Genomic DNA, 10,961 nt, shown 5'->3' on the forward strand with positions numbered 1-10,961 from the left:
GATGAGTAAGCCCCACTGTGCTTATCCTTGGAGAGGGATCAGAAAAGGGGATAAGGACAGTTCAGAACCTTGGCCAGAAAAATGGAAATATGCACAGAAATGTGTTTCATTTTTATTCAGGGTTCTTAGTCTTCATTGTGCATTGCATAGGAAACCTTTTAAAAATACTGATGCCAGCCCTAGCTGGTGTGGCTTAGTGGATAGAGCAAGGGTCCTGGGTTCGATTACAATCAAGGGCACATGCTTGGGTTTCGGGCTCGATCCCTGTAGGGGGCATATAGGAGGCAGCTGATCAGATTCTCTCTCATTGATGTTTCTCTCTCTCCCTCTCCCTTCCTCTCTGAAATCAATAAAAATATATTTTTTTTAATGAAATAAATAAATAAATACTGATGGCGGCACTCTACTCCCAGAGATGATTCAAACTGGTGTATGAAGGAATCAGGCACTCAAATTTTAGGGCAGCCCAAGTAAAATTCAATCATAGTGAAGGCTGAGAAACTTCTGTGTATTAACTAATTAGAACTTAAGACAAAATAGAGCTAGCAAGCTTAAAAGAAATCATACCCGTCAATCGCTTGAAGGAGGCAGTTGTGAGTATATTTAGGAAAGACAGCACCAAGGGCCAGCTTGTGTTCATTAAGAGTAAATCATGCCAAACTGACCTGAATTTTTTTGTAGAGTTTCAGAATGACTGCTCAATAGATACAAACACCTCTGGACTCCCATAAGACAGATGGCACGACCTCTCCCAACACCTGTAGACAAATTAATCTACTGCCCACCGTGTTCATTAGCAGGTCAGCTACAACTTAGAAGACAGCTCCAGGACCAGCCCTTCCTAGTGGTCAGACTACAAAACCACTCAAATAACTTTCAATAGGCAACAATGAGATGCTAAACTTTGACATCAACAAAATGAACTTAAATAGGGAAAAAAGAGTAGTGTGGGGATACACCCCACACACAGTGAGGTCAGTTGACTGTGTGTCCAAAATATCTCCGCTGTACGCATTGCTGCTGATGCCCAAATTTTATTTCCAGCGCAGACTTCTTCCCTGCCGATTCATGACCAATTGCCTACTCAACCTCTCCCCTTGAATGTGTAGCAGGCATCTCAAACTCAATGTGGCCAAAACCAAACTCCTGGACTTCTCCAACCCATTCCTCCTACAGGCTTCAGCATCTCATCTAACAGTAACTCCCTCCTCCCCTGGTTTGCTCAGGCCAAACCCATGGAGACAACTTGGACTCTCTTCTCAAGTCCCACACTCTGTCTAGCACCAAAGATGCTCAGCTTCACCTTCAAATAAGCTCTTCTTCTCCACATCCTATCACTCACCACTGCCCTCCTACCATCCTGGGCAAAGCCACTATCATCAGTCGCCTGAACTGCTGTGAAATCTCCTGCCAGTCTCCCTGCATCTATGTGCTCATGATTTTCCTTACTTTGGTCCAGCCCCAACACAGTTACCAGACTGATCTTACTAAATCCTTAGCAGACTATGTTACCTCTCTTTTGAAAAGTGGTCCCACTTGGCCAACAAGGTCCTCAAAATCTCTTCTTGCATTGGCCATCCCCCCACCTTCTTGCTCACCTTCTCTGTGAAGCTCACGCTGGCCACCCTGCCTACAACTGCCATCTCCCTCCCCAGTACATACACTCACTCCTAACCCCTTTCCCTGCCTTATTTCTTCTCCTTATCACTCATAACTGACATACTACAATTTACTCATTCATTTTATTTAGTGTTTCTTTTAATATATTTTTACTGATTTCAGAGAGGAAGGGAGAGGGAGAAAGAGAGACACATCAATGAGAATCACTGATCAGCTGCTTCCCGCATGCCCCCTACTCGGGATCTAGACAAAACCTGGGCATGTGCCTTGATTGGGAATCAAACCGTGACCTCCTGGTTCATGGGTCAACACTCAACCATTGAGCCACACGGGCCAGGCTTGTTTAATGTTTCTCTCACTAGAACAGCGGTCACCAACCTTTCGGACCTCACGGGCCACCAATGGTCCACAGACCACTGGTTGTCGACCGCTGCACTACAATGTAAGTCCCATGAAGGGAGGGACTGAATGGGTTAAGGCTGCCTATCACTACTTGAGCCAATTAAGCAGAGACAGGGTTGAATCATATATGAGCGTTTTATTTTCCAGTATTGCCCGCAATATGAGAAAGCAGCAGGTCATCCACAAAAATCTCTCTGCAACCCCCCGCCCCCCATTAAGCCAGCTGCTTATATTGGGTAGGATAAAGATTACATGTGGAGCCCTGGCTGGTTTGGCTCAGTAGATAGAGTGTCAGCCTGGGGACTGAAGGGTCCCGGGTTCGATTCTGGTCAAGGGCACGTACCTTGGTTGCAGGAGGCAACCAATCAATGTTTCTCTGTCTCTCCCTCTCCTACTCTCTCTAAAAAAAATCAATGGAAAAATATGCTTGAAAAAGGATTAACTAAAAAATAAATAAATAAAGCTTTAAAAAAGAAAGATTACATAGGGGGGAGGCAAAAGGAATAAGAATGGGTATGCAAAATGGGTACTACAGGTACGGGGAAGTAGGCAATGTGGGCTGAGGCGGACTCCATTGTTTGGGCAAACAGGTTGTTAATCTTTCCATGATAACAGGCAGTTAGTTCTCAGTGAGAGTGGACCTCATTCAAGGTTGACTCCCAGGTCCAAGGTTGACTCCCCGGTCCCAGGGGCACACAACTCCCGGCCAGGTTAGAATGTAATAAGAACAAAACAATCAAGGTTAGCGGAGCACCATTACTATTTCTTTTAATATAGCTAGTCCCCAGTATTCTACTTCTGCCCCTAACATAATGGCCCTGAAAAGGCAGAATAGTTACAAGATCTGCCTCACCTCATCAGAAAGGTCCAATTGTGTGAGGAATGATGAAAGATGAGGTTCGGAAAGCAAATTCTGCAGGATCCCGAATGCCGCTTAGAGATTTACTCTTGAGTGTAGCAAGAACATTTTAAGCAGGAGGATGGCACGTACTTTTAAGAGAAAGACCAGTAGCAGTAAGACCCACTGAAAGGAAGGGAATCCAACAGTGTAAGCTGAGGTGGGAGCAGGGGCAGGTTTGAAGTTGAATCAATAGGATTTGATGTCAGCAGATGAGGGTGAAGAGGACCTGACAGGTTCACATCTTAAGAACTGGGTGGATAGTGATGCTAAAATCCCACAAGGCAATTCAGAAGGCAGCATAATAAACACAGGACCCACGTGCGATCTGGTGGGTCTCTGCCGCTCCACGCAAGTCCCCTGGGCCACAACAGCAACGACAAAACAGAGCAAGTGGGCTTGATACCGTTGTAACCAACCAGTTATGAATAACAGGAAAGGGGCAAAGGCAAGGCCAGACTTACCCAAGTTCCCTGCAAAACACTGGGGGAAGGAGACTGGACAAAAGGAAGACAGACGAATGCCCAGTAAAGCTGGGAGGACTAAAGAAGGTGTTTGCTGTCAATCACACTGGGGGTGGGGGGGGGGTGAAGATTTAGGGTAGAGAGCCCCCTCAACAAAGGAGTTTGCTCTCTTGTGCTCTTGGCTCTCTTGGGACTCATGTGGCTCTGGGCTTGTGGGCTCCTTTGCTCCCGTTCCCCTGCATTGGCCCACACACGACGGACTAATGGACAGCAGCTAACCTGATGCTGTGCTGGACCTGGCTCCCACAGGCCAAGGACACTCTGGACAATGGCTTTGCGTCTAGCTTTGTTGAAACCCCAGCTACACGTCTTCTATGACTGACCTAAGGGATATGGGTCTTTGGAAATGCAGGGATTTAATTCCACACAAATAAAAATCACTCGTTCTCCCCCCCCCCAAAAAAAAAATAATAATAATAATAATAATAATAAACACAGGAAAGCATTCTTCAGATGCATGCATATGCAAAGGGCATATCCATTCACTGACATGACTTTTAAATGTCTCCTGGATAAAAGCCAGCACATTCACTTTTTTGTTCGGTCAACCAGCATTTACACTGCTGGCTTCCATGTGTGCTCAGGATATGTGTGGAATCCCAGCTGGACCTTGTGACTGCCTAAGTATGTGGCTCCTGACTACTTGCCCAGCCTCTCTAGACCTGGATTTCCTCATTTATGAACTAAGTATTTCACAAGATGCCTGGCTCATAGGATTGCTTGAGGATTCAATGAGAAAATAAATGTAAAACAGTGAGCAAAATTCTGAGCCCAGAGGAAGCATTATTCAAAAGATGTTAATGATTATCAGCACTGTTACCTAAACAGATCCATCTCTGAGGACTACCTGCCAGCCTACGTGCCCTTAAGTAACTTACAACACAGATTCCATACATCCCACCCAGACCTGCCACAACCAGGATGATCTGGGGGGGATGGAAACAGGTCCGGGCCTGCATTATTAACAGCATCAGTGAATACTGCTGAAGTATATAAACATGAGTTTTAATATCTGAAGAAAATATTAAGCTTAACCTCAGCTGACTTCCATTTTCAGTTATTTCTATGTAGGTACATAATACAGGTATACCCAGAGACACTACCGGTTTGGTTCCAAACCACTATGATAGTGAGCCATAATCTTTTTTGTTGGCAGAGGGTCTTGTCTTCAATTTATTTAAAAAAAAAAAAAAAGCAACATCTGGGAAGCGCAATAAAGGGAAGCTCAAAAAAACAACAACACAGGGTACACCTGTACCGATAAAGAGAACTCATAAGGATTAATCTTTAAATGGATCTAACACTTATCTTCCTGTCTTCAGATACCCCCGGGCCATACGAGGCCTTCACTCTGGGCTGGACTTAATTTACGATCACCTCCATTCTTCCCATTTTAAGTCTCAGAGATTACTTGCATGTAGCCACACAGAATTAGCAGCACTGAAGATAAGACCTGAGTCCAACCTGTTCCAAAGCCCAGACTTTCCCACTGCCTCTACTGGCATCTACCTCTAAGCCAGCGGTTCTCAACCTGTGGGTCCCGACCCCTTTGGGGGTCGCATGACCCTTTCACAGGGGTCGCCTAAGACCATTGGAAAACACATATATAATTACATATTGTTTTTGTGATTAATCACTATGCTTTAATTCTGTTCAATTTGTAACAATGAAATTGGGGGTCACCACAGGGTCACGGCATTAGGAAGGTTGAGAACCACTGCTCTAAGCTATTCACCAATACAAAAACACAAAATATCTGCAGGGGCTTGGAGCTCACACAAAGAGGAAACCCACAAAAGCATCCTTGTGGTAAAAAGGACAGCGTTCTCAGGACCCACTTAAGAGTGGCAGGTGTGACATAGGATGAAGGCTCAAAGACAGACATACACACACACACACACACACACACACATCAAGAATAGCCTAGCTGGTTTGGTTCAGTGGATAGAGCGTTGGCCTGCGGACTGAAAGGTTCTGGGTTCGAGTCTGATCAAGGGCACATGCCTGGGTTGCAGATTTGATCCCCAGTGGGGGGTGTGCAAGAGGCAACCAATCAATGATTCACTCTCATCATTGATGTTTCTATCTCTCTGTCCTTCTCCCATCTTCTCTGAAATCAATAAAAATATTTTTAAAAAAAAAGAGAAAGAAAAAAAGGAATAAACCACAGGCCCTAGCTGGTTTGGCCAGTGGATAGAGCATCGGCCTGCAGACCAAAGGGTCACAGTTCAATTCCCATCAAGGACACACACCTTGGTTGCAGGCTCCTCTCTGGCCTGGGCTCTGGTCAGGGTGCTGTGGGAGACAACCAATCCATGTGTTTCTCTCACATTGATTTCTCTCTGTCTTTTCCTATCTCTTCCACTCTCTCTAAAAATCAAGGGAAAAATATCCTCGGGTGAGGATTTTAAAAAAAAAAAAAAAAAAAAAAGGAGAAGAAACCATGGGGGCCCGACTGGCATTGCTCAGTGGTTGAGCGTCGACCTATGAACCAGGAGGTCACCAGTTTGATTCCCAGTCAGGGCACATGCAGGCTCAACCCCAGTAGGGGTTATGCAGGAGGCAGCCGGTCAATGATTCTCTCTCATCATTGATGTTCCTATCTTTCCCTCTCCCTTCCTCTCTGAAATCAATAAAAACATATTTGATTTTTTAAAAAAAGAATAACCCATAGGAGATACTTATAAAATTTGTTACGTTGTTTATATCACTGCAGGGACTTAGTAGGGACTTAGTAGTAAATTTCAATACACCTCTGGGATGTTCTACATCTTGTTTGCCAAAACTCATCAAATTAAACCTTAAGAAAGGGGAACAGGCTAAGGCCAGAGAACAAGCCCTGGAAAGCTCCCCCAGCCTCCATCTACCTTTGGATTTCCAACTGTTAATAAAGAGCAAGATTAACTAACATAAGAGGTATTCTGAAAATGGTGCAAGAATCCTAGTTTAAAATTAAACATTTCTATGCATTCACAATCAATATACAGAGGGCTGAATACAACCAACCTCTCTAAGCCACCCTAGCCCTCAGCCATTTGCATTTCTCCCTCATGTCATCAGCTTTCTCTGAGAAGAGTCTCCAGGGAGTGTGTGCTGACTCCAGCGGCAGTCTCCACACCAGCATTCGCTTTCCTGAGCCAGCTTCCGGGGAGGGAGGATTTAACCACTCTGGTTTGCCCGAGGCATCTGGCCCAAGCCCTCCTAAACCCCCATCTCTGGGAACAGGTCCTGCCTTGCTACTCCCCAACCTGCTGACCTCTGGGATAAGGGTGGACAGAAAAATACAGAGCACAGAGCACACACACACTCACGCACAGGTTGCCCAGTAGGGGAGAGGGCTATCACCAGGGAGTCTCAGGGGAATGGGCAATCTAGTGCCCAGCTAGACACAATTCACGAGCTTTGCCACTCATTTCCAATAATAGGGAAGAGGAAGAATTATTCAATAAACCATGATGGGAAACTGAGCTGTTTTGGGGGGAAGGGGAGCGGGGCCTATCTCATATCAAACAGTAAAAGAAGTTCCAGGTGCCTCTACTGTTAGAAATGATGCAAGAAAACTAAAAATGCTCATGGAGATTTAGATGGTGCTGAGATTTTTAAGAACATTACAAAAGCTCAGTTTAATGAATGATACATAAATTTTAAAATATCTGAACTAAATTAAGAGACAAATGAAAATCTGAAAAAAATATTATAAGCCCTATTACAAGTTATGTCAAAACATAAGTGCCTCATAAGGAAAAAAAAAAAATCTGTTCATAGACAATTGAAAGAAACACGGATAAATGGGTCAATAGACATAAAAAAAAGTTCCACCACTATAATTCAAATAAATGCACATTAAACTAGTATTTTTAACCTTTCTACCTAGAAAAATAATTTGTGTACTCAAAGTTGACAATGAGTGGTTTAAGCACATTGATAAATTGGTCAAATCCTGTTAGAAAACAATTTGGCTTTCCACCAGTTGCTCTACTTTTAAAAATATAGAAAAAAGGAAAGATGCACAAAAAATATGAACATGGATGTACATTACATCATCGTACACAGAAACAAACTGTGTTCAACCAAAAGTGAAAGACTGCATAAACTACAAACTTTAAATAGCATATTTTGAAGATTAATGCCATAAAGAAACGTTAACCATAGGAAATTAAGGGATCAGGATCCAAACCAGTTTTACAGAAAAGATGTGTGCACCCACAGGTATGCTTAAAGAGGTTTAAAGAAAATACTTAAGAGACCGCCAAAACATCAGCACCTGTAGTAGGCTAAATAGAAGTAAGTCATCCTTTCCCTCTCTTCTTTTTCTATTGTTCGGAATTTTGTTGTTGTTGTTGTTACCTTCTAGTAGGTTTTTTGGAATTTCTTGCAGAAATAGAAAAACATACATTCTTTTAGAAAATCCACAACAATTACCAATAGCCAATAATGTACAATTCCTCTTAGACCCCAAGCCCAAATGTGCTGTGAAACACCAAAACCCTGGTAAAGTCATCTGCATAAAAGTCAGTGAGCTCCATATTGGTGTCTTTCAGATAAGTAGCTGCAAGTTTACAAGTTTAGAAAGCAGGTGAAATTTGAAAAGCTGAAAACGTGGTTGTTGTTCTCGTCAAGGTGGGCCTTGTCTCCAGACAGCACTTCCTCCTGGCTGGGCTCATTTCAGTTTTCAGGCCTGCAGCCAGAGGGGCACACAAGAAAATCACTAAGGTGCCCCAGACTTTAAAATTCCTCAAACTGCAGAAGGTAAATCAAGACAGGATGGCAACTGTGGTCAACAACTGACTTCACAAACACCTGCCCTTTTTTAAACTATCATACTGGAATGACAATGGAGGAGCGGCTTAAAACAGAGTCAGTCTCAACTTTCCAGGCGAATTACCTGGGGTGCTAGTTTAGGTAAACGCTAACCCCCAGAGTTTCCAATTTTACAGAATTGCTGTGGAATGGGTGCTGGAGAACTTGCATTTCTAACAAAGCTCCCTGGTGATGTGGATGAGGCAGATGTGGATGCCATACCTTGAGAACAGTTGCCCTAAAGGAAGGTAACAGATGTTTCCCGTGGCCCAACCACCTCACAACTCCAGTCTATAAGAACAACAGTGAGTTTAGAATGGCCTTCTCCATGGATTGAAGAGCCAACAGAAGCGGCTCAGCACAGCGGTTTGGAACACAGGCCAGGACACCAGACTGCCTGGTTTGGGATGCTGCTCTACCACGTACTAGGTATGTGATCCTGGGCAACTCACTCAACCTCTCTGCTTCAGTGCCTTCAGGAGGAAAACAGATAATTGCTCCTTCCCCTCCAGAAGGGAAACCAGAATGGATGCCTACTCAAGTCATTCATGAGAGGTCCGCACCACCTTCCCATATCCATTGTACAAACATTTCCAAAATCCACAAATAGGAAGTGCTTCCACAGCGCCTTGCCCTGCCTGAAGTCACGGAGATGTTTGCCTCCTTCATTATAATTTATAATAAGCAGACATAGCCTTCTTCCCCTTTCATGTAGAGAAGGGTACCAAACAGCCAAGGTCTGTTCCACACGCTAAATACACAGCAATCAAAGCCCGTGCAGGAGGATCCCCTTGGAATCTCTTAGAATATGGGGGAAAGGTGAAAGGAGGGTTAGGGTCGAGAAACAAAAGATCTAACCATCAACCAAATGTGATTCAAGTCCAAGGGTTCAGGCCCACCTCGTTCCCAGTGCCAGCTCCTAGACATAAAACTTAAAGAGCATCACTTCTGTGGGCCAACTTTCACCGATGTGTTTCCACCCAGCTCAAGGGCCTTTCAGTGGTTTTAGGACCATAGGGCTCCCGGGAAGAACGATCTGCATCAAGACCCTGAATTGCTTCCCTAGAGGCTAGAGATCCCTATAAAACCTACCCCGTTGTAGACCTCAAAGGTGCAAGTGGATATATTCGCAATAGGAAAGGGGCTGGTCAAGGACGTGCTCCAGTCATGGCTATGTGTGTCCCAGGCCAAAGAAAGCCGTGTTCAAGTGTCTCCATTCATGAAATAAATAATAAAGCGTTGTTAACCCACAGGAAATTTGCCACAACTAAGTCCTAGGACACCCAGTGTGACACAGACATGAAGAGAGAGCGAGGGTAAGAGACAGACACGGTCCGGGACACAGAGGGAGCCGCTGGAGTCGGAACTCGGCGGCACGTAAGGAATATCGGAAGAGGTGGGGACACTGTTGGGAGATGGCAATGGTCCAGGGCACTAATTTGGCTTCGGTTGCAGTGAGACCAAGCAAGCTATTCATAAGCTGCTGGCTTAGAAAGAAAGAAAAAAAAAGGGTGCAGCTTTAGTTCAGAAGTGCAAATCCCTGAGCCTGGGGGGGAGGGGGGACCGAGTACGGTTGGCGGGCTGGAGAGATCCAGTCTGTTCTCCCGTGGGGCTACCTCCTCCTCCCCGGCGGGCGGCGCGGCAGGGAGCCCCAGCGGCCCCACCAGCAGGACTCCGGGTCCCCCTCCGGGGCCTGCTCCCGCCCGTCCCGCTCGCCGGGGAGCACGCGGCCGGCGTGGGGCGGCCCGATCGCAGCCAGAAGGAAAGCGCTCCCTGGTTCAGACCGGGTCCCCACCCCCAAAGCCGGGCGCACGCGGCGGCGGGATGACAGGCGCGGGCGGGGCGCTCACCAGAAGAACACGCGCGAGCAGAGGTTGGCGTTCTGCAGCGGGTTGGGCTTCACCTCCGTGTACACCGGCAACATCTTGCCGGCCGCGCGGCCGCGAGCCGGGGTGGCGCTGCTCCGGCGGCGGTGTGTCCCCGCTGCTCCCCGAGCCGCCGGCAGGGATGCTGGAGCTCCGGCCGCCTCCGCTCGGCTCCAGCCTCCAAATCACCCGCTTCCGGGAGGAGAGCCCGGCGGCCCGCCCCGTCCCCGCCTCCACGCCGGGGCCGCTGCTGCCGTCGCCAACGCCCCCGCCTGGAGCCGGGAGTCGGGAGCCGCGAGGCGAAGGGTCCACGCCAGGAGCGGGAGGCCGGGCCTACGCTGCCGGGGGCCACGCGCTGATGCGAGGCGAGGCCGGGGCGCTGTTGGATGGAGATGGTAGGGGGACCGCGGGCCCTGGGCCCCGGTACCAGAGGCCCACGTGCTCACACCTGGTCGCAAACTTTACGCAGTTTGTGCTCCGACCTTAAGGCACCAGCTAAGCAGAGAAGGGAGGCGCCGGCTCTGCCCGCCCCCGCCGCTCAGAAACGCCCCCTCGGCTGCGGTTTCGGAAGACCTGCAGAAAGCTGCCAGCTGCCCTCTTTGGGACCAAACAAAGGTGCCGTGGGAGGTCCTCCAACATGAGAGCGAATATTTGACCTGGACAACAGCAGGGTTTAGCACAGATTCTCTTTGTAGAGCCGCAACACCTAAACAAAGGTAACAAGATTAGAAGAACTCAGAATTTGGAAGATGAAAGCGTGCTGTCATCTCACATGTTGCATTATGCTGAGGGCCTCTGTGAGCTTTTTGCTGCCCTCTTGGATTGGGAAAGGAATATGGGGAGAGAGAGAGT

The 10,961-nt window shown here is 46.9% G+C and overlaps 1 protein-coding gene across 3 annotated transcripts in view; it reads right to left on the bottom strand.

The window, feature by feature from the left end:
* The window catches only part of ABCC4 (ATP binding cassette subfamily C member 4), a 237,282-nt gene extending 226,605 nt beyond the window's left edge, over positions 1-10,677 (bottom strand). Inside the window, exon 1 of one of the 3 annotated variants that reach the window (XM_059684967.1) lies at positions 10,095-10,677. In XM_059684967.1, coding sequence (XP_059540950.1) covers positions 10,095-10,168 — 74 coding nt within the window. In that variant the 5' untranslated portion in view covers positions 10,169-10,677. The remainder of the gene's footprint in view (positions 1-10,094) is intronic. The other 2 variants (XM_059684966.1, XM_059684968.1) reach the window with 2 other exon arrangements.
* Positions 10,678-10,961: the final 284 nt, after the last annotated feature.

This window comes from Myotis daubentonii, chromosome 2, assembly GCF_963259705.1.
Source record: "Myotis daubentonii chromosome 2, mMyoDau2.1, whole genome shotgun sequence".
In the NCBI taxonomy this organism is placed as follows: domain Eukaryota; kingdom Metazoa; phylum Chordata; class Mammalia; order Chiroptera; family Vespertilionidae; genus Myotis; species Myotis daubentonii.